Below are 23679 nucleotides of genomic sequence, written 5' to 3'. Positions count from 1 at the left end.
TTAAAAAGAGCCCGAGAGCAATCGTGCCCTCGGCCCGAATGCAAGGGCATAAGGATCAATTCCCTGACTGAGCGGAACTTGAACCAAATAAATATTGATGCAATCAATAATTTAAAAGGAATAAAATGAAAAAGAATCTTGCATTACGATTCACTTCACAATGAATAAGGGCTCGGATCGAGCGCATTTGCGCCCTCGGACCGAGCGCAAGGGTAAAAGGATCCATTCCCGATTATGAACGGAAACCTTGATCCATAATGAATTGATGCAATCAAAATATATATGAAAATGAAAAAGAATACTGCGCTTGCGATTTCACTTCATACAAATAAAAAGGGGAAGGATCAATTCCCGGGAAATAGCGGAAACATTGATCCAAGTAAATAATGCAATCTCAATAAAATATGAAAATGAAAAAGAACTGCACTTGCGATTTCACTTCATTCAAATAAAAAGGGGAAAGGATCAATTTCCGGGTAAGATCGGAAATTGATCCAAAATGAGTATTGCTACAATCAAAATAATATATGAAAATGAAAAAGAATACTGTACTTGCGATTCCACTTCCATACAGAATAAGTTTTCGTGCCGAGCGCATTCGCTCGGCAACGAGCATACAGGTCAAAAAAATATAAATGAAAAGGGCACTTACTTACGATTTTCATCTACACATTTCCAACCAAAATATAAGCTCGGAGCGAGCGCTCTCCCGCCCTCGGCACCGAGCAATACCACAATACGAGGCATCATTTGTCAGGGGAAAATGAATTCCCGCACTTACGCCCTTCAGACCCGGCACTCGGGTAACGGAGGGCGTGGTAGAAACCAAGATCCTTTAATTCGCAATTGAATTCAATGGAAATAAATATGAAATGATTGTACTTACAATTCAGTTTCACTAGATAAATAGAAAAAGAAAAACACAACCATGCGAAAGCAACGACGATGAAGCGGGCAGAGAGCGACGATACACGTCTACACGCCAGCAGGCCGAAAGCAAAAGTGATTTGTTTACCTCCCAGTCGCGCGCGCGCCTGTCGGACAAGCAGTTAACTACCGAACCCCTTGTTCGAAAGCTTACGACCTATCCAGCTGCCGCTAGTACCTTCCTATTGTAAAAGGACCGAAGGTTTGTATGCCGTGTCGGAACAAACTCCAGATCCAAACAGTGCCGCTAACTCACCAGAACCATCTTGCACAACCTTATCCATGCAAGATAGGACACTGTGCAAAGTTTCTGGATCAAGAAAATCTGGCTCACTCGTCTTCTTAGCCAGCACCCCAAGTGACCAATCCAAGAAGTTAAACACCTCTAAGACGTGAAAAATTCCCTTAAGGTGCTGATCTAATTCCGACATACTCACTGACTCTACAAGGCTCGAGAAATCTGAATCTGCAGACGAGGGGAGCATCAAGCCCATAGCCTCTTCCGTCTTATACCATATGCCTCTCATTCCCTGTCAGCTTGGAGGGAGGAGAGCAATAAACAGTTCTAAGTGTTTCCTTCTTAGAAAAAAGCCAAGAATCCAAAGACTGGAGGGCTTTTCTCATTGAGATCGCAGGCTTCATCTTTAAGAAAGCCGAGGATTTCGGGGTTTTTGTGCTCGAGAACAGCGATCTCGGAGAAGGAGGAGCCGCAGGACTAAGAAAGTCCCCAAACTCCTTAAGAAGTAACGAGGCTAAAACTTTATAATTGGAAAGTCCCTCGTTGGTCGAAACTTCTTCTTCAGAAACCTCTTCAAGGTCAAGGTTAGAAGGGGATCGCTCTTTCCTGATCGATTCTCTATCAAGAGAAGTCGCTCTAGGAGAAATGCTTCTAGTAGGGGAAGGACTATGAACAATAACGTCCCCACAACTAGTAGAAGCCTCGCGTCTGACTGGGTCATGCCTAGTCGGCGCCTCGCGCTTGGTAGGCTGCTCGCGCCTGGCTGGCGCTTTAAACCTTGGCGGCGCCACGCGTCTGGTTGGCGTCTCGCGCCTGTCAGGATCCTCGCATCTTGATGACGCCTCGCGTCTGGGAGGCGTCGTGCTTCTGGCTGGCGTCTCGCGCCTTGCAGCGTCCTCGCGCTTGCCTGGCGCCTCTCTCCTGGGAGGCGTCACGCTTCTGGTTGACGTCACGCGCCTCGGAGCGTCCTCGCGCTTGAGAGGCGTCACGCTTCTGGTTGACGTCTCGCGCCTCGCAGCGTCCTGGCGCATGCCTGGCGCCTCGCTCCTGGGAGGCGTCATGCTTCTGGCTGGCGTCACGCGCCTATCTGGAATCTCACGTCTTCTTGGCGCCTCGATCCAAACTGGCGTCACGCGTCTGGTTGACGTCTCGCGCTTGGAATGCTCGACGCGCCTGACTGGCGACTCGCGTCTGGAAAGCGCTTCGCATCTGGCTGGTGCTTCACGCTTGGCTGACGCTTCGTGTCTAGAAAACTCGACGCTCTTGTCTGGCGTCTCGCGCCTGGAAGGCTCTACGCGTTTGGTTGGCGCTTCATGATAAACAGGAAATACTTTCCTGTCTGGCGCCTTGCGCTTGACAGGAGAACGGATCTTGCTCGGCCTATGCAAGGCTGATGAATCCGATTCCAAATCCGAGGATGACAAATCTTGATGGCGAGTCTGAACCCTCGACAGCCTTGACTTCTTAATAGGCAGGAAAGCGTCTTTCCTTCTGGGAGGGTCTCTTGACAGAACTCCCACCAGAGAAGTGATGGAATCCTGCATAGTGCGAAGGATTCTGTTAGTTTCTTCATTATCGTCTACCCTAGGAGTAGAAGATCGGTCTTTAACCAATTCCCACAAGTCCGTGTGGGAAGGAATAACCTTCTTTGCTTGTTTAATTACTGAATGGTCCTCCTCTTGAAAACGCTCAGGACTCGAAGTAATCCTGGGTTCATCCAAACGTCTTTTCAGGGGGCGAGAAAGATCCGCCGGATGTCGTCCAACCTCTTTTAGGTTGAAGAATTCTCCGAAGAGGAGACACTCGCGGAGAACGCTTTTTCTGTAGCGTTCTCTGGCATTCTGTGGCGATACAGAAAATGCCGAAGGGACGTCTGACTGTTGGGGATCCTCCACAACCTCCTTATGGCTTTCGACATTCCTTCTCCTCTGGGCTTGGGAGCTTGAAAGAGGTCTAGGCCTGGGAGCGTTGTGGAGACAATCAAACACCCCCTCCACAGCACTGGGGACACTTATATCACTATCCACAGCACTATAATCACACTGCTTACCTTCAATGGCCGCCATTTTGGTTTCCATTTTCCGAAGGCGGCTTTAAGATTCGCAATCTCAGATGCCGAATCTGTGGGATCTAATAAAGGAGCAGGTACATTAGATGGGGCAGTAAAAGGAGAAGAGGGTATAATATACTGACTTTTTATAACCCCGCTAGATACAGAACTAGGCAAAGTTTGGTTTGGAAGAACCTCCTCCCCACCCTGTCTCTTTCCAACTTTCTTCAAGTATGAAGTTAGAGATTTCCATTCTTCCGCACTCAAATCCTTGCATTCATTACAAGTATTATCCAAAAGAACATTCATACATCTACATTTCTTGCAAATAGTATGAGGATCAAGCGATGCCTTCGGCATCCTAACTTTACACCCCACATTCACACACATTCTCACCACACTTCCAGAATCAGACATCATGTTGAACAATCCAAATCAAATTCCAAAAACGGTCCACAGTCGCGTATGTCAGTACAATCAATGCAAATACGTCACCGAGAAGTCCAAACGAAGATCAATTGCGATGCAAAATACGAATCCAGCCGGAGATACCCACAACGATGTTGCCAGTATGGCCGACAGAAAAAATATGATGGAACATGGGAATGGTTCCTAGTCCTGCCACCCAGCAACAGGTAAGTAGATCACCTGACCTACCGGTAGCGTGTGTGCGAAATTCGAATTTCTGTCGGACGACGGAGTCAAATAGCTAAGTATATATCTGACAGGTAAGTTGAATGTATAAAACAGAAGATTTGGAAACTGTCCTGATAGTACCTCAATTGGTGGTTAGTGCCTGGGCCATTATTTTACTACCGTCAATTGGCATTTCAAGATCCTAATGGTCTTCTTACTCTACAGGTCTTTGAAAGATATAGCATAAAATAATATGCACTCATTATTTATTAACATCAACTGAGAATGTGAACTGTCTGAATGACATCAAATGGATGGCAAAATAAAAGATGACAACAGAAGACACAAGATTAATGGTCTACATGTCTATAGACAACAACAGGAGCTATCATCAAGGTAATCACTAACCAAATACCTGAAGTTACAACCCTGAAATACAATTAAGAGAAATAGATGTGTTTAATAGACTACTACTGGAAAAATAGTCATAAGAGTATTTATCCACCAATTCACTTTCCATGAAAGCAAATCAAGAAATAGCCACATTTGTGCAATATGTATGGCTGGCTCTCCTTACAGGAGAGAGCTTTCATCCACTATAAACCATAACTTCAAAAGTTTAGCTAGCATTTAACCTCTAGGTTTGTTACTCTACCCCTGGTGTCTAGGCATAAAAAAAATGTTTGGAATTTGCACCCAAGTATGGATTATAACAGCTCAAAGGATACTAACCCAGCAATTTGAAAGAAGGAACTTGGAGAATGACAGCAAAGAAAAATCAATAAAATGAGAACCATGAAAATATTTCAAATTAATAGTGGAAGAGGCCTAATTAGTTTTGAGGTATTTTCTAATACTATATCACTGTATTTTAGGAAATCTAATTTTTATAACAATGAGATGGTATACTTACAACTTTCAAAGTTGCATCCCACGATGCTGACACAAATATTTGTTGTTCACGGGTTTGACACCAGTCAACACTATATGCTTCCCTTTTATGTTCTGAGTACACTGTCACTGGAGCCTATAAAAAAAAGTGAATCACATCAAAATCATGTGAAGCATCTCATTTCCAAGTCCTGGATACCTCAATTAATTGAGAGAATCTAATTACTTAATGAGGCATAAATGTTCAGCTAATATGATATGAAAATCATGACTGGTATTTCTTAGCATACAATCATTTCTTACTGGCCTTGTGAATAGTATAAGTTGTCTACGAAAGGTACCAATCTATTCATTGTCAGTGTCTGCCCCTCAAACAGGTTGTGAGAAATGTTATGAATGATTTTTCACCATTCATAACCTGTCTGTTTATTTCAGGTTTGTTCAATAGAGACAATGAGAATGCTGCACCCTAAACATTACACTTCAAATTGGGAGCCATCTAGTCTGAGGTCTGTTTTATCATTTCATATCTGTGATTATCTAGAGATACTGTACTGAATATGTTTATAATTATCATAACATGAGTTAATTTTATATGATTTTGTTAGCAGAAATCAATAAGCTTGGGTTTCTTAACAGTGAGTTATAGGATTGTGAATTAACAGTAAAGTTAGTGTGCCATGTTGTTCTATCAGGGGACAGCAATCAAGGCACATTTCAACTGCAGTGGCTTTCATCACAGATACTGTCAGATATACTAATGACACTATAAACATTGGTAAATGCTTCTGTGACAATGAAAAGCACAAATGATCTTTGTGGACGAGGACTGTTGTGTTATAACTGACCATCTTGGTAGAGAATAGTGTAATTTTAATTATTCCATTTAATCTACTGAGTAGTCTTTCATTCTGTGTCAAATAAACTCCATTTTTAATAAATTATATACAGTATACAGAGGTGCTGAGTAATTTTATAAACTTTTCAAAACTCTTACACTAAAAAGGTTGTACTAGAACCTAGAATCTACAAGAAAAAGGAATTTTAGTAAATATGTCTGTTAATATTACCTCTGACCTGGTAGTATTCCACAGCTGCAATGAACCATCACCTGATGCTGTGACAGCATGTGAAGGCAAGTCCTCACTCCATGTAACATCAAACAACCCATCTTTCCATGTACAGTCACAAGCAATTCCATTTCCAGGTCCAGTAAGGTCAGTTATTATCAATTTACCGTTACCTGAAAATACACCCCTTAAGCAATTAACAAACTGTACAGTATGCATAGTTGAGAAATAAATTAATTAAAAATAGGTCTCTCTTCATCTTCCATGCTTTTCTCCTCTATCAGTATTATTTAATTTGTAATTTATAATCTACAATACGTACATAATTCACCACAAAATAAGCTTCAATTCCTTAAGCCTTGCTTTTCCTTATCCTTGTTAAGATGAAGGCTATCTGACTACACATCTCACCACAGTTATATCTGTTCCTCTCTTCTACGTATATTTGGTACTGGCAATCAGTAAATCAATAACCCAGTATCAAGTATCCTCACTCCCTCAGTTTCCATAACCTCCAACTACTGCTTCTTAATCAATAGCTAGTCTTCCTATATTCACTTCAGCATTATGTAATTATACATGTAATTCCTAGCTCATGTGAAACCTTTCATACCATCTGGAAGTTCTTATTTAAAAGATTTCTTTAACTGCTTTGATACTTATTCACAGTCATCACTAAATTTACTGCTCAAACTGTTCTCTGCAATGAAACTAAAAAAAATGCCAGGCTTATCATGTAACCCTATAAATCTGTAAGTGCACTTTATTTTCGGCACACACTACAAATTACTCAAGCCTGTGCATACTATATTCACTTACTAACCATAAATTCTAAAAGAGAGGAAAAATTAGTTATCTTCCTCTTAAAAATCACTGAACAGAAAAACACGCAAAATATAACTACATTTACATTTAAAACTTATAAAATGAAGAACAAGTTGTAAGGAAGCTCATTTCAGTACTTCTAACTTATACTATATATATGTACATATAACCAAACTATCAGTGGGAGTAACATATGCAGTTTTAACCACACTATTTCAACTACCATAACCATTATTCAAATTTTTCAATCATGCATACAAAAACATATAGCACCACAACAATATCAGACCAGAGCAGGGAAAGAATGCGTAAAAGAAATACGTAGAAGAGTATTTTACATTCTGAGCCATTGTATAACATAGGTGTAAAAATTTACATTTTCTTTTTTAGTTTTAAGATGTTCCAATAATGGTTTAGTTCCAATGTTCATTTGTCGTCGTCTCCTCATTCACCATCTTTCTTTTCGTAGCCGCTGCCTTAGTTCACGGCTGAGACTTGCACAGGATGGAGGTGAGGGTGGTCTTTGTATTTGTTTATTTTATGTTGTTTCAAAAATATAGTGTTTTGAAGCCATTTATATTATTGTACATTGTTAATTTGTTATAGCCACTCATTGAAAATTAGTGTTGTGTTAAATGTATGTACATTTTGTTTATATATGGCTTTTGTTTTTGTTTTCAGCGTCTGGAGTAGAGGTCCTCTCCAAAGGATTTATTTTGAAGTTGTGGTTTAAAAGTTAAAATGACAATTTGTCCAAAATTGCATTTTTCCTAACTATACAAACCTGAGGTCCTTTTACAATAGGAAGGTACTAGCGGCAGCTGGATAGGTCGTAAGCTTTCGAACAAGGGGTTCGGTAGTTAATCTGCTTGTTTCCGACCAAGGGGCGCGCGCTGCGCGACTGGAGGTAAACAAATCACTTTTGCTTTTGGCCCAAGCAAAAACGCAGAGTGAGGGGTGGCATGAGGTGGGGCTATGTGTAAAAGGATCAGGTTTTGTATAGTTAGGAAAAATGCAATTTTGGACAAATTGTCATTTGTTCCGACACGGCATACAAACCTTCGGTCCTTTTACAATAGGAAGACTCACTTCTTGGTGGGAGGAATCTGAGTCTTTTGTGAACAGACTGGTGTTCGCTCAACCTTGGAAGTCTCCCTGGTCGTAAGAGCGAGGGAGGGATCCAAGCCTCTGTTCGATTGATCGGGGTGTGCACCGCAGGATCAATGGTCAGACCTCTGGACCGAGTACGAAGAGAGAGGCAAGCGTATCTCTTCGTACCAGCAATGTAAGAACTTGTTCCTGTACAGGAGCAAATATAAAGTCATGGGTTTGACTCTTGTAGGCATCCACTTCCCCCCCCTTGTAGGAGGAAGTGGTGGATATTCTGCTCCTATCCCTAGTGAAAGGGATAGGATGGGGCTCTGTCATACAGCTCACCTGCATCTCGTCCTCATCCAGCGTAGTGACGACCGTGGCCCTCTGCCCACAGGTAGAGAAGGAGGAAAAGAGGGGGGAGGGAGCCAGTCACTCACTCACTCACACATCCATCCACACAGTCACACCAGGACTCGATGCTGTTTCAGCCTGCGAGGGTCTGGGTTAGCTACACAACTTGTTGAGCAGCCACCACGGGGTCCCAAGGAAAAGGTATCCAAGGACCTGTGGGCAATATCCCGAAGGTAAAGATGTAAAGGTAGTCTGGTTAGACCAGAACCCCTGCCTTCAGGACCTGCGCCACGGAGAAGTTCTTACGAAACGCCAACGAGGGGCCAATACTTCTGACTTCGTGCTCTCTGGACGGGACGTACGGATGTCGTCACTACCATCAGCCTCATACGCCCTCCTGATGACCTCACGCAGCCAGAATGAAAGAGTGTTCTTGGATACTTCTTTCTTGGTTACCCGGTGCTAACGAAGAGGCGTCGACACTCAGGGAGGTGTCGAGTTTTCTTCAGATAGCGCCGTAGCGCCCTCACAGGACAAAGCAGCATCTCATCCGCATCATTATCGGTGAAGTCCATTAGGGAGGGAATCGTGAAGGACTCGAACCTGTCGTCAGGGACCGACGGTTTCTGAGTCTTCGCAACAAAGTTCGGGACGAAATCGAGCGTCACAGATCCCCATCCCCTGGAGTGTCGTACATCATAGGAAAGACCATGAAGTTCCCCTACTCTCTTCGCCGATGCCAGGGCCAGCAAGAAGAGGGTCTTGAGGGTCAGATCCCTGTCTGACGACTCTCGGAGTGGCTCGAACGGCGTTCGAGTCAAACTCCTAAGGACGAGAGTCACTCCCACGCAGGGGGCCTGAGTTCCCTGGGTGGGCAAGACCTTTCGAAAGCTCCTCATAAGCAAGGAGATCTGGAACGAGTTCGAGATGTCCAATCCCCTCAGTTTCAGGACGAGAGCCAGGGCGGCTCTGTATCCTTTGACTGTGGGGGACTGAGAGGAGCTTCTCTCGGCGAAGAAACACGAGGAAATCCGCTACCTGCTGAAGAGTGGCTCTGAGAGGAGATAGACCCCGTCTACGACACCAACCACAGAAGACGGCCCACTTCCCCTGGTACACAGCTGCAGAGGACTGACGGACGTTTCCAGCCATCTCTGTTGCTGCGCTACGAGAAAAGCCTCTCGTTCGCAAGAGATGGTGGATAACAGCCAGCCGTGAAGTCGTAGGGACTGGACTGCTCGTGGTACCGCTCGACGTGTGGCTGGGCGAGAAGGTTGTGCCAAGGGGGAATCTCTCTCGGTTCTCCTGCGAGAAGAGCCAGCAGGTCCGGATACCAAATGGCCTGTGGCCATTTGGGAGCCACCAGGATCATCCTGAGGATTCGGGGTGACCAGTGCTCGACTGATCACCTTGCGAATCAGGCTGAACGGGGGAAAGGCATAGACGAAGAGGTTGTCCCACGGGTGTTGAAGAGCGTCCTCTGCAGCTGCCCATGGGTCCGGCACGGCTGAGAAGAAAACCTGAAGCTTTCTGTTGTGCCGGGTGGCGAACAGATCCACGACTGGTCGCCCCCCGCCCCCACAGGTCGAAGAGCCTTTCCGCCACGTCCTGGTGTAGAGACCACTCGGTCCCTATCACCTGATCCCGACGGCTGAGCGTGTCTGCTACTACATTCCTCTTCCCTGGAATGTAGCGTGCCGATAGCTCTATTGAGTGTGCCTCGGCCCACTCGTGCACCTGCCGAGGTCAACTGGTACAACGGGAGAGACACTAGGCCCCCCTGTTTGTTGACGTAGGCCACTAACCCGTGGTGTTGTCCGCAACATCAACACCAACTGGGAGTTGGTCCCATCAAGCGGTCCTGGAACTCTTGGAGAGCGAGAAACGCTGCCTTGAGTTCCAGTACATTGATGTGAAGGTGCTTGTCGTTCTCGTCCCACACTCCTGAAGTCAGCAACTCCTCCAGGTGGTTGCGCCCCGATCCCCTCGGTCCGATGCGTCTGAGACAGCTGCATGTCGGGGGGGGAGTGCGCAGAGGCACTCCTCTTAGAGGTTCCTGTCGTCCAGCCACCAGGCTAGGTCCTGCCCACCTCCGGCCTCCGGTGTCAGGTGACACTGGAAGCTTGGGGGATCCCCGTCGACCTTGTGACCAACTCTCTTTTAGTCTCCACTGAAGAGACCGCAGGTGAAGACGCCCGTGAGGGACTAACTTCTCGAGTGACGACAGGTGTCCGATCACGACTTGCCATCGCTGAGCTACCTGTTCCTGCCGAGACAGGAACTGGTTGGCTGCCTCCCTGAATCTGCTGATCCGCGAGTCTGCGGGGAAGACTCGCCCTGCTACCGTGTCGATCAGCATACCCAGGTACTTCATCCTCTGCTTGGGCTCGAGATCGGACTTTTCGAAGTTCACAACGATCCCCAGATCGCGACAGAACTCGAGCAGTCGATCCCTGTCCTGTAGCAACTGCGAGCGGGAGCTCGCCAGGACTAACAACGTCGAGATACCTCATCAGACGTATCCCGTGCGAATGGGCCCAAGCAGACACCAGAGTGAACACTCGCGTGAACACCTGTGGGGCGGTTGAGAGACCGAAGCAAAGTGCCCTGAACTGGTACACCGTCCCGTCGAGGATGAAGCGGAGGTACTTTCTGGAGGACTGATGAATGGGTATTTGGAAATACGCATCCTTCAAGTCCACTGAAAGCATGAAATCGTTCTCCCTGATGGAGTCGAGCACGGAACGTGCCGTCTCCATCGTGAACCGGGTCTGGCGAACAAACCGGTTCAGAGGAGAGAGATCTATCACCGGGCGCCAGCCTCCCGTAGACTTTTCCACCAGGAAGAGTCGACTGTAAAAGCCCGGTGACTGATCCGTGACGATTTCTACAGCTCTCTTGCTCAGCATGGTCTTGATCTCCTGTCTCAATGCTACGTCCTTCGATAAACCCTGGAACGTACGACTGCTTTTGTTTTGGACCGGGTTGGAGGTGAGGGGTGGCCGAGATTCGAAGGGTAATAGATATCCCTCCCGAAGGACATCTACAATCCAGGTCTCGGCGCCGTAGCGCTGCCAAGTTGCCCAATGGCTGGCCAGGCACCCCCCCACTTCCGGCAGCAGGTGAGGGGGAACGCCGTCCCTAGCGTTTCCCCCCTTTCTTCGACTTCTTCCCAGAGCCTCCTCGGGAGAAGGAGGGCTGGGAGGAGGGCTGGTTACGGCTCCCCTTTGTAGAAGTCGAAGAAGACAGAGTCTTTCCCCGGGGCTTCGACGCGACTACCGTCTTAGCCACCGAGGAAGCGCTAGCCGAGCTCTTTGGCTTGGCCGCAGTCCGAGGCTGCCCAGAAGCCTTCGAGACTGCCTGGTGAACCAGACGGTCACTGTCGTCAGTGCGCCGTCTGTCCATCGCAGCGTCCACCATCTCTCCTGGGAAGAGAGACGTGGAACTCCGTAAAGGTCCGTTGCGGAGTCCCAATGCCGCTTCACGCCCAGCCGCCCTGGAAACTCGAGTAAGGACAGCGTCCCTACGTCGGAGAACCAGGTTGGCCCACAGGTTCACCGTCTGGTGGGCAAGGAAGGAGATGGCTCTTCCCCCAGACTGGCAAAGTCTCCTAAAGGCCGAGTCATCTTCGGGAGAAATTCCCCCGGAGTTGGCTGCGACCTTAGATACTGTGAGGGACCACAGATCTAACCAGGAGACGGCCTGGAAAGCTGCCATGGCAGTAGATTCCAGGCCGAGTGCCTCTTGCTGCGAGAACCATAGGTTCTCGGACAGGAGCTGCTGCAGACACACCCGGAGTCAGCCTGGCTAACTCCGGGTTCACCTGTTTGGGCGGCATCGGGTCCTCAGATGGCACGTAAAACGCCGCTGTCGCAGCAGAGGATGGAAGCAGCTTGCTCGACCTGCCAGACTTGAGAGAACCGTCTTGCCCGGAGACAAGAGATTCTACCTGGTCCAGCACTGAGTCGGCAAGCTTGGAACGCGGCAAACCCACCGTTGGTCTGGGTTCCCTCTTCGGGCCCCAGAACGACTCGAGCCGGGACGTGGGCTCGGATGGTGGGAGCGGCGATCCTTCCGCGAGGTCGTTGTGCTGACGAATCAGCGCAATTACCTCGGCAAAGTTCCTCTGAATCTCAGGAGTGACTGCATCCTGCGGAGTAGGACATCAGTCCCTCGAACAGGAGCATCTCCCGAGACCCTCCCCCCTCGAGGGGGGAACAGCGACAGACCCCTCTCGGTCTCCTCCAGCCACTTGTGCATATGACCTGGCCGGTCCGAGAACCGTGCCTGGTACGTAGGACGTCGTGGGGGATCCTGAGGGGCGCACCCCTCACGATCACTCCTCAATACCTCGCCCCTCCCGGTGTAACCCGAGGAGGTTGAAGGTATGGGAGAGCAGACCTAACGCTCCCTCCTGCTCGCTGGCAGAACCAGTGGGCTTGGAAGACTGCAGCAGGCGTCGTCAACCCGCGGTGGCGATCGAGCTGCAGGCCTAGTCGAGCCGTCTCGCTGTGGAGAACGGCTGGACTGAGAACAGCAGCCCCGGTCTCGTGTGTCAGAAGAGCTGGTGCTGGTCGCCGTACCCGATCGCTCTCTGGTGAAGTAGTGACGGTCAGGCGACCGGAAGCGAGCTCCACTGTCACGGTGAGACGTGCGTATCCTCACGGCGCGTCACGTCGCTGGTACCAAGCCGTGGCTCGGTGCCGGCGAACCGGTAGGGGACCTCTTCCCAGCCTCAGCCCGTGGCCCGGTCGTGGAACCGTCCCCCACGTCCGCCCGGAGTTTAGCCAGCTGCTCGCCGCTGAGAGCGAGAGCTGGTCTGGTGAGAGTCGCTTGTGAGCGGCTGTCACCAGTCTTCAGCTCCGTGCCGTGAACCTGACGCTGAGCTGGCTCAGAGGTCTGGTTCCTAGTGCACGGTCGCTGGTAGGCGACCGTACACTCGGTACCTCTCGCGAACGAGAGGCCGAGACGGACCCTGCTGCCGTGGTCGAACCACTAACAGCAGGCGAGGAAGTGCCGGTGTTAGCCGGCACTCCTCTGGTCCCCGTAGTCTTCTTCCTTGCGGAAGAAGAGACGGGTCCTGCCCCGGGAGGAGCAGGGTGACCAGCGGAAGAACCCCCCGTCTCACCGGAGCGAGACGGGCCCTTAGAAGCTCCGAAGGAGACTTCTTAGGGGGGGGGGGGGAGGCGACCTTCTTCTTCTTAGGCGGGGGGAGCCTTAGAAGAAGAAGGGGAAGAGGCGGCAGACGACGACGACGACGAAGAAGACGATGAAGACGACGACGACACTTCCTCCTCTTTCTTCTTCTTCTTCGTCAACCTCCTCAGGACCGATGTCAGATCTGTCATCCAGGGCGGAGCCGGGGCTGCTGTTGCCGAAGCAACAGGGCCCGACGCACCTGTCCGACAGATCGGCATCGGGAGCAGCGGCGCCACGAACAGGAACAACGTCAGCAGGTGCAGGCATCACAGGAACAGCAGTGGAGACGGCAGGAGCAGGTACAGGAACGGCAGCAGTGGTCGGCAACATCACGTCCGTGAACAGCGGCTGGGCAGGCACGGCAGGTACGGCAGGCTGTACAGGCGGTCCAGGTGGAAGGACCAGCGGCACAGACATCCTAGGTACTGGTGGGAGGTCTAGGGGCGAGCTCTTCGGGCACACGAAGTCCGGTCGCGGCAGCACGGCAAACCCAGGCGGCGGCATCACACTCCCCCGTGGTACGGCGACTGGCCCCTGCACCGATGTAGTTGGTGTGACAGAGACCGCGTGCGGGGTGGTACACCAGGTGAGGAGGTGAAGCATAGCCAGGCGTTTGAAAGGGTCGTGGTGGTGGTCGTTACCGTAGCATGCGTGACCGCCACAGAGCCAGCGAGATGGTAGAGCAGCCCCTGGACACTCGGCACGCCCTGCAGACCCAACGATGCCCACACATGTCCGAGGTCGTCCTTCGCGGCAACCGCACCTGAGGAAGCAAAGGTGGGTCGATTAGCAGGATCCTCTAAACCCCGCTCGTGCGATGAAGACGAACGGATAGAGGACCCAGAGTACAACTCGACATCGGGGTATCTAGCGCCCTCCTCCACACTCGACAGGTCGGGTGAGGAGAAGGACCTAGAAACCCCCCCCGAAGGGGAAGGCGCCAAACGTGGGAGCTGAGCGGGCGGCAGGAAAGAAGACGAAGTGTCCGTAACCAAAGGAGTCGCGGGAGAGCTTTCCGACGACTCCTTTGCAGGCCTTCGCTTCTTCCTACCTTCGTACAAGCCCCACTGCGCCTCCGACCAATTACAACACACTTCACAGGGCTCGGCTCGGGTGCATTCGCGTCCCCGACACCGAGCGCACAAAATATGTGGATCAATTTCAGGGAACGAGCGGAACTTACCGCATTTACGCCCTTCGGTACCCGGGCACAATCTCCGGGGGGTAGCGAGGCGTGGAGATTCCATGATTGATCAATAATTCACAATGGATGAAAAAAGAGGAAATGATTGTACTTACAATGATGATTCATACACAAACACAACCAAATACTCAAGGAAAGCAAACGACGAGAAGCGGGCAGAGAGCGTCGAACACACACGTCCACTCGCTGTGAGGCCGAAAGCAAAAGTGATTTGTTTACCTCCCAGTCGCTCGTGCGCGCCTGTCGGACAAGCAGTTAACTACCGAACCCCTTGTTCGAAAGCTTACGACCTATCCAGCTGCCGCTAGTACCTTCCTATTGTAAAAGGACCGAAGGTTTGTATGCCGTGTCGGAACAATTTTCATGTCTGTTAATGTTTATTTACAAAATGCTTAAAGAGTGTTATCCTGTGAATTATGATTTTATGTATAAATAAATATTGTTATGGCTTTTTATACAGTTTATGATTGCACGTCGACTTAGGACCATCCCATATGCCATGATTAGCATGGCTTACGTATTTAATAACTGTTTGAAAAATACTACAATACGTAATTTAAACAAATTTAATGTATCCTCTGCTTCACTTATTTACTCAAGTCTTCCAAGACTATGTTTCATAAGTACAAGCCAATCAAATACATTTCTGCATACATACTTAAAAAAAAAAAAAATCAAACCTGAAAGTCCAAAGTTCTGTCCAGTTGCAACAGCCACAACATTTTGATTAAAAGGACAGAATTTCACACTGTATCCATGATAATTTGGGGTCGGTACCAAGCGAACCAGTGATTCAGACATTCCAGTTGTACTTATCACATGTACCTGAAACCAGAGAAAATGTTGAGGTTGACAATCATACTGCTTATATCAATATAATTAATCTGAAACTGGTTGGGGAGCCAAGAAATTTCAAATGATGAAACTATTGGAGGTTCCAGGGCAAGGAAAGTAACCCTTGCGTATGAAAGGCAACCCAGAAGAACTACTTTGAATTGCTGCATGAACTGAGCTGCAGACCACAGATGACCTATCACTTCCATAAGCTGGAGACATGCTTTGGATAGAGATGAATCAAACCTAAATCCTTCAGCTTTTATTTCACCTGATTTTAGATAATCACACTGATAATCAGCATCAGTGATTCAATCTAGATTTAATGAACTCTATTCACAACACTGCAGTTCTGGTAAAATCTAATACTAAGGTGTATGTCTTTAATTGTTTGGTTAACCTTGATCTAGAGTATGCTCTATACAATACTACAACTACTATCCGACTTACAACCTGCTCGACATACGACCACTCGTACTTACAACCTTACTTCAGACAGTTGACCATTGAGTTACTTGGCACTGCGCCATCTCATGAGAACTTTCATCACTCAGGCATGAGAACTCTCATCACTCAGGCAGCATCAGTTTGAGTTACCCTGCCCTATCTGCAGCATCATTTGGTATTAACTGTACTGTAGACTGAATTGCAAACCAATTTACGTAAGAATCGACTTCTGACATGCATGCAAGAACCTAACCCCATTGTAACTCAATGCCTGATTGTACATAATATATACTATTACATAAATGATTAAAATGTATTAGTAGAAGTACATTATGGTAAAAAGATTGAAATAATGATTGTAAATTACATTACAGTACTAAGTAGGCACTTATATAGCAAAGGTTTGATAGTATACCCTACCCAGTATGTTGGCCACTTTCTAAGGTTCGACTTACATCCATTCCGACTTACAACCAGTGGGTCGGAACCCAACTTGGTTGTAAGTAGGATAGTACCTGTACTTTATTTAAAGTTATAAACAATATAGTAAATTCTAGCATGGAATATATTAAAGATAATGATGTTACACCAAGTCTAGTCACTACAGTATGCAACGTGAACACTTGTCAAAAAATTCTATAGGACGTATTATGCCTTTCGAGACCATGGAAATAAAAGGCAATGATGATATTGGTATCTCGATAATTAGTTTACCTGCTTACACTTAACTAGTACTGGCCATAATGAGAATGTCCTAATTAATTTCAAAGTAACACCCTACAATACTATGAAATAAAGGATGGCTGGCTTCTCCAGCAATAATTAACAGTGAAGCAATAAAAAATATTGCACAGTCAAAAAGGTCATTTCATAATTTCCAATTTCTTTGCCACATCATATGATTTCTCTTTATCTAATATCAGGTATTCTGCCAAAACTACAATACAGGTAAAAAACGTACAGTATTAGCTAATCCTAAGGAATAATGTAGGAGTAGGTGTTATTAATTTACTTTCAGAAGTCTCAGTGTTAGTTAAGCTAAACAATTTTAGTTTTTTAGTTACAGTATATGTTTTATCTCAAAATGGTTGTTGAAGCTCAGTAATAAGATATACTACAGTTAAACGATGGTAGGTGGTGAATTCACCTTTAGCATCAGGAACTAACATTTCTTCCCTTCACTTCAGGTACTACGTGGTGTGGTTGAAACTTGGAGGAATAATGGTTAGGAGACGCCCTGCATGGGTCAGACCGTTCAGTAAAGTGAAGCCAGTCTACCACGTGGCAGCCACACCCAGGAATGACAAAAGAGAGCCAAACCATAAGGATTAATAGAAATGCTTCAGTTATTTTTCCCATCTTTTATTTTCATAATGTGTCTTTTCATGGCATAAATGGAGGCGGAAGTGATAATACATTTTATCATTCTTTTAAAGAACATAGTTAATTATTTCATCATACATAATACCTTACTTTATTACTCAGAAATGCAATACAAACTTTTTCATCACCTTATATATATTATATATAGCCTATTACTGGCCCAATTAAAGCTATTCACTTTATGTCTGCTAATTCCTTAGTCCTTACTGTTTGTTATCGCCTACTATTAGGAGTTACTGACCGCTAAAATGAATTCGTTTAGTATATATCTGGTGACTTTCCTGAGACCTGCGAATGAAGTTTAGCAGTAATCTGCTTACCAGTACATATAATTATATTTTTCAGTTATTGCTTTAATCAATAAGTGCAAGTGACTGTCTAATGGTTGTGTATCATACATGTGATAATCTAACTATGAAAATATTGTTTTACCTCTGTAAGCTGCCAATACGGAACTAACTAATTTATGGAAGTTAACTCTCCCCAGTGTTTTGTTGCAGGACAACATTTCCCTCATATTTTTTTCACATGTATTGCATATATCAGTAACATCATTTGATGGATAGACCAATTTTCCTTTGGTTTTAATTTGATGAGGGTGTGACAAAAATTAATGTTAATGCATCAATGACGATCTCATACTGTAGTCTTTTTTAACTTAAAAACAACAAAGCCTGCAATATAAGCTACTATTTTATTTGAACATTTTGACAAGTGGTAATGGTTTGGAATATATAATCATAATCATCTTCCTTGTCATCTGAATATGCTTCTTGAACATCTAAAATTTGACGTCTTCAAGCAGAAGCATTTACATGCCTTACTGCAAACTACTCTTTATGCTGCTTGAAGCAGTTAATATGGGCACCGACTCTAATGGCAAGTAGTTACCACGAATGGTAACCATAAAGTCATTATGTACATACAAGTAGCCTTTTGTAAGCAGCAGAGAATTGTCTCGCAGTTGGATTGTCATTATGGCCTCCCATACTTCTTACTTGACCAAAGAATAGTTCAATATGATCCTGACTGAATTTGTAGGTCATAAAAAGATGTAAAGGCCAACCATATGATACAATGCAGTCTTCAATTAAACTAAAAACAATTGAGTGACACCTTAGTCATCGCGAGATCGCGCACCTACGGTTGACCCAGGGATTAAGTTGCCAGTCCCAATATGGTGGCCAGTGACCTGAGTGGCTTCACTTATCCCGCAGCAAGGCGCCTCCAAACCATTATTCCTCCAAGGGTTGAAATAAGATTATGATAAAAGGCCCTGGTCTGTATAACTATGAAAAATACAAATTACTGTGCATGGAACATTTTGGACTTGTTTCTACAGAAATAGAATTATCACCTTTTATATATGAGGCTAACTCCTGAGGTGGAAGAACACTCACATCTGACTAGCAAATGTTATGTTTCTGGTTATGACAATGCGCAAGGGATTAGTAACTCCTATACAAACTGGCATAGGGGCACAAGGTTGATGGATCCCATAGTTATAAAAAAACACTACAATCATTAATCATGCATTAGCACTAATTTATTTGATTCACTGCTTTAAATGAACTTTATTACCTGTACCTTAACCAATACCATTAACTTACTTCTTCTAGTATTGGTGAGTGCATATATATATATATATATATATATATATATATATATATATATATATATATATATATATATATATAATATATATATATATACTATATATGAGAGGGCCTCAGAACCACAAGGTGGTAAATGCCACTTTTAAAAAATGAGTAAATTGCCCTCAAAGTCTAGCATTCATTACTCTGCTTCTAAGAAAGATATTGATTTAAACTAAGTTTCATATGATAGCCCTACCCTTTATAAATTTTTGGTGAAAATTTAAAAAAATTGTGGGGTGCGCTTGTGCGCTAGCATTCAAAATGTACGCCTAAGCCCCCACATTTGTGTATATTTTATTCATAACCAGCACTTAAAACCATAATTAAATGTGTAAAAGGATAATAAAGTGTTATTATATTCGTGTTATAACAGCAATAGATGTAATAATAATAATAATAATAATAATAATAATAATAATAATAATAATAATAATAATATATATAATAATATCAATAATAATGGTAATACAGTAATATTGGTTAATAATATTGACAATAATAATAATTAATAATAAAATGTGTACTCACCATGAAAATACTTTCGTGGTATAGCAATCATGGATGTTATACTGATAATAATAAGATAATAATAATAATAATAATAATAATAATAATAATAATAATAGGAGAAATTTATAATAATATTATTAATGATAATAGCAAATAATAATGATAATACGGTAATATTAGTATTGATGATGTTGACCATGATAACATTTCATCATCATAATGTTTTAGCCATTAAAATAATCATCACCAATATCATAATAATAATAAAAAAAAAATTATAGAAAATAATACTACTACATTCACTACTACTTCTCTAAAAAAAGCAAATATTTTAATCTGTACTCGCCATGAAAATACTGTACATCAGCTAAAGAACTTGAAAACAAGGGGAGGTGGGGAATGTAAAATGTGCGGTGATTGGCCGACACTTACGGCCGCCTTATGGGGAAAAGTGCTGATTTGCTTAGAGCTGACTACCCGCTTAGTGACGCGCGCTCTCATTGGCTCACTCTTGAGCTGCGCACGAACTTCCTTGTGGTTCTAACTGAGCCCTTATGAGGCTGTAACCTCCGCGCGACACAACGTTCTTTCATGTAGACAAAATCGATAATTCCTAATGCTCAAGTAGGGATTTCGACCTTTTTGAAACTCCTGAATAGCATAGAAATGCAACAAAATAGACAGAGGAAACATTGCCAAATCTACTGGTATGCCTAACTCAATATTGGTGGGGGTGGCGTTTACAACTCTGTGGTTCTGAGGCCCTCATATTATTATATATATATATATTTATATACATATATATATATATATATAATATATATATATATAGTATATATATATATCATATATATATCTATATATATATATATGATGTATATATATACATGGACCACCCTTATTCGTGTTCTCCAGATTCGCGGATCACACATTCAAGGATTTCTCTCGGGAACGTTTCCCCGCATCATTTGTGGAAAAATTCGCGCATTTGCGGTATTTTTCTATAGTAACTTGTTTTTTTAGATGCATTTCATCATAAAATGCACTTTTTGTGATAAAACTATTAAAAAAACCAAGTATGATAATTTTTAGTGGGTTTTTCTTGTTTTAACAAACAAAATAGGCTGTTATTAGCGTTTTTATAGGGGTTCTAAACATTCGCGGGTTCTAACTATTCACGGGGGGGTCTGGTACCCATCCCCCGCGAACATACGGGGGGGGGGGACCCACTGTCTATAGTATATCATACGTATATATATCACATTAACGATACTTATGCTTCAATCATCAACTAGTAGTTATTTCCATGCCCCTTATAGGAAAAAACATTCCAAACATTGCGGACCATTTTGCCCTTTCAATGGAAAAAAATTCCTCAAAATTGATTAAACCTCTTCGTCCTCACTTTGCCATCCCGCCGTGAAGCGACTTCCAAGCTTAATTACACCGCACTTAACCCTTTGTGGATAATCAAAACAGGAATATTCCATTTGCCAAGGGGTAAATTTTTAACAAGTTTAAGCCTTTCCATTATTATAATTCCCACTTATACTACTATATATACTATAATATATCTAATATATATATATAATTCCCTACTATACCTATACTAACTACTATACTACTACTATAGTAATCGGTATTTCCTACCTCCTCTAAAAAAGTCCTAAAATTCCACTTTGATATACTTATATAACATATACCTATATACCCCTTATATCATCACCTATCACTAAATACTATCACTAATAATATATATTACATTATATTACATACTCACTATATACCACTAAACCACCTCTCATTTTCTTCTAACTCGGATAACTTTTTCAATCACAACACACATTTCAGCCTAATCATCTACAGTGATTCATTTCCAACCACAACGCCGATTCCATCATTTCTATATCCTGCTCATTAATATATATATATAGATATATATATATATATATATATAGTATATATATATATGTATATATATATATATATATGTATATATAAATATATATATATGAATGCTAAAACTTGATTCTTCACCATCACCAAATTTAATAATAGAAATAATCAAAATGGTCATTTTGGAATTTTTTTCCATATGAAATATATAGGGCATGTGAATAACTAGTTATATATTTATCAATGTAAATATGAAGGCTTACATCACTCTCTGAGACCACCATCACTGTTTAGGAGATTTTCTGGTCCAAGTTCTTAGACATTGGAAGGAGATTGACACCTGTAACACCCTATGCCAAACCAAGCCATTTAGGCAATCTCTTGTTTCCTCTTACATATTATTAAATAACTTTTTGCCCAGTTAAAATTTCAAGATTTCTCTTGAAGTTATTCAAAGATATTTTCTTAACTTCCCAGTTTTCAACACCATATATATTCTATATTAAATGCTCCCTTGGGTATAAGTATTTCCAATGGCAAGAGCAATCCTTAAACATCATTGCAAAATTAATTTAAACCAATCTTTACCCATCTGGAACTCCCATAAATGCCTTTCCTAAGCACAAAGAATTACCATAACTGAGGCAAGAGGTACCTCTCAGTCTTGAAGTAGGAAATTTGCTGTGTGCAATGCTTGAGGGGAGGGGAGATCATGGCTAGCCAAATGACAGTTTGGGACAAGTAGCTAGCATGCTAGGTCAGGATGGTATGAATTTCTTTACTGAACTGTTTATTTACATGGCACCCATGCAGTGGTGGATTTAAGGATGGGGCACCTTTGGATATGAATAATAGAGCATTGTTTTCTTTCAATAAACCATAATTAGTAGCTAACATTTGCTTAGTTAATGATTATTTCAACAACAATAACAACTCTACAACAACAATTACTACCACTATACCATATACCTAAGTTATATATTATATTATATACTATATATTATAATAAATGATAATCCTAAGTGCCCAGCCATGAAAGATTTCTAGATATGCCACTGTACCCATGTCAAGTTAAGATGGAGGATGAGGTCTTGACATCTCCATCCAGGTACAGACCTAGCATCCTACTCTAGGCTGGGCCAGATAGTAATGAGAGAATGGTTAGGATGTAAGCTATCCTTGTATTTTTCCTCAAAGACTAACTGCTCCAGGTCAGGTTAGATGTAACAGAGCTTGCTATAAGATCACTGTCTTTAGGCAGTGATCTTATAGCAAGATCACTGATGAGTTTTTTTTATTCATAGGCTACTTATTAATGTCATGAAGACTGTAGCCTAGCCTATAGCCTACCTACCCAGGTACTAGGTGGTAGGTATAAGGCTACTACTTATTTTCGACAGCTTCACTCCTTTTAAAACCAGTTTCCTGCTGGTCTACCAAAATTTCTTATTATATGAGGGTAAGGTAACAAAAACAAGTGGTTTGCACCAACAATAATAATCACAATGCTTAATAGGGTAAAAAACCGCATGGTACAGGGGTGGACCATGTACGATCAATGTGTACAACCCCAAAAAGGTACATTATAACGCGTCCTGACATCGGAAATGGGCATCAGACGCGACTTGTTGGTGAGAAACGGAGCTAAAGACCTCTACTCCGGTGTCAGGACGCGTTATAATGTACTTTTCTTGGGGTTGTACACATTGATCGTACATGGTCCACCCCTGTACCATGCGGTTTTTTACCCTACCTATTATTTAAGAGGTCCGAAAAATTAAGTAGGGAAAGGTTCGTGTAGCCTACCTATGTAGGTACTAGCCTAGGGCTAGGTAGCAGCGAAGAATTAAAGTTAACCTATTATTTCTATGAAAATGAAATTTCCAGAGAATTTACGAAAATTGTGAACTAAACCTGAACAGCCATTGCTAGCCTATTAAAGAAAGCCATCCTGCACCTTACCTAGGTAGTGCGTAACATAGGTCGTCAATCTCTTGGCCTGGGTACGATATTTGTAAACAAACCTTTGCTCCACTGATTTCTTTAAAACACCTAAAACTCAGAAGATGGGATTCGACAAGTTTTCTGACTGGCTCACACAAATATTAAATGATAATAATAATAATAATAATAATAATAATAATAATAATAATAATAATAATAATAATAATAATAATAATAATAATAATAATAATAATAATAATAAACACTACTGAGATTAACCACATGCGTAGGATATAATAATATATGCAGTCCAAGAGGTTTATATTCATTTCATAACATTGAAAAATGAGGGAAATGTGTTGAAATCTGTGTGGGTCCATAATACGTCTCAGCTTAATTGGTTGGATAAGATAAAATTTTGAAAGAGAATATAGGGCCTGGTGTGAAGCTCAGGACTCTTTATAACCAATATAAACCAGTGTCAGTCATATAATTACACTAACGTATACGAGAGAAGGATA

At 43.6% G+C, this 23679-nt stretch overlaps 1 protein-coding gene across 2 annotated transcripts in view; it reads right to left on the bottom strand.

Moving 5' to 3' along the window:
- Positions 1–23308, bottom strand: part of LOC135213534 (peroxisomal targeting signal 2 receptor-like) — a 69071-nt gene extending 45763 nt beyond the window's left edge. The window contains exons 1-4 of one of the 2 annotated variants that reach the window (XM_064247460.1): positions 23177–23308; positions 15167–15311; positions 5813–5985; positions 4765–4878 (exon numbers count right to left, since the gene is read on the bottom strand). In XM_064247460.1, the coding sequence (XP_064103530.1) occupies positions 4765–4878; positions 5813–5985; positions 15167–15287 (408 nt within the window). In that variant the 5' untranslated portion in view covers positions 15288–15311; positions 23177–23308. Of the gene's footprint in view, positions 1–4764; positions 4879–5812; positions 5986–15166; positions 15312–23171 lie in introns of both variants that reach the window. The other variant, XM_064247461.1, reaches the window with a different exon arrangement.
- Positions 23309–23679: the final 371 nt, after the last annotated feature.

Source organism: Macrobrachium nipponense, chromosome 43 (genome assembly GCF_015104395.2).
Source record: "Macrobrachium nipponense isolate FS-2020 chromosome 43, ASM1510439v2, whole genome shotgun sequence".
Classification (NCBI taxonomy): domain Eukaryota; kingdom Metazoa; phylum Arthropoda; class Malacostraca; order Decapoda; family Palaemonidae; genus Macrobrachium; species Macrobrachium nipponense.
This window is presented reverse-complemented; position numbering and strand designations above follow the sequence as displayed.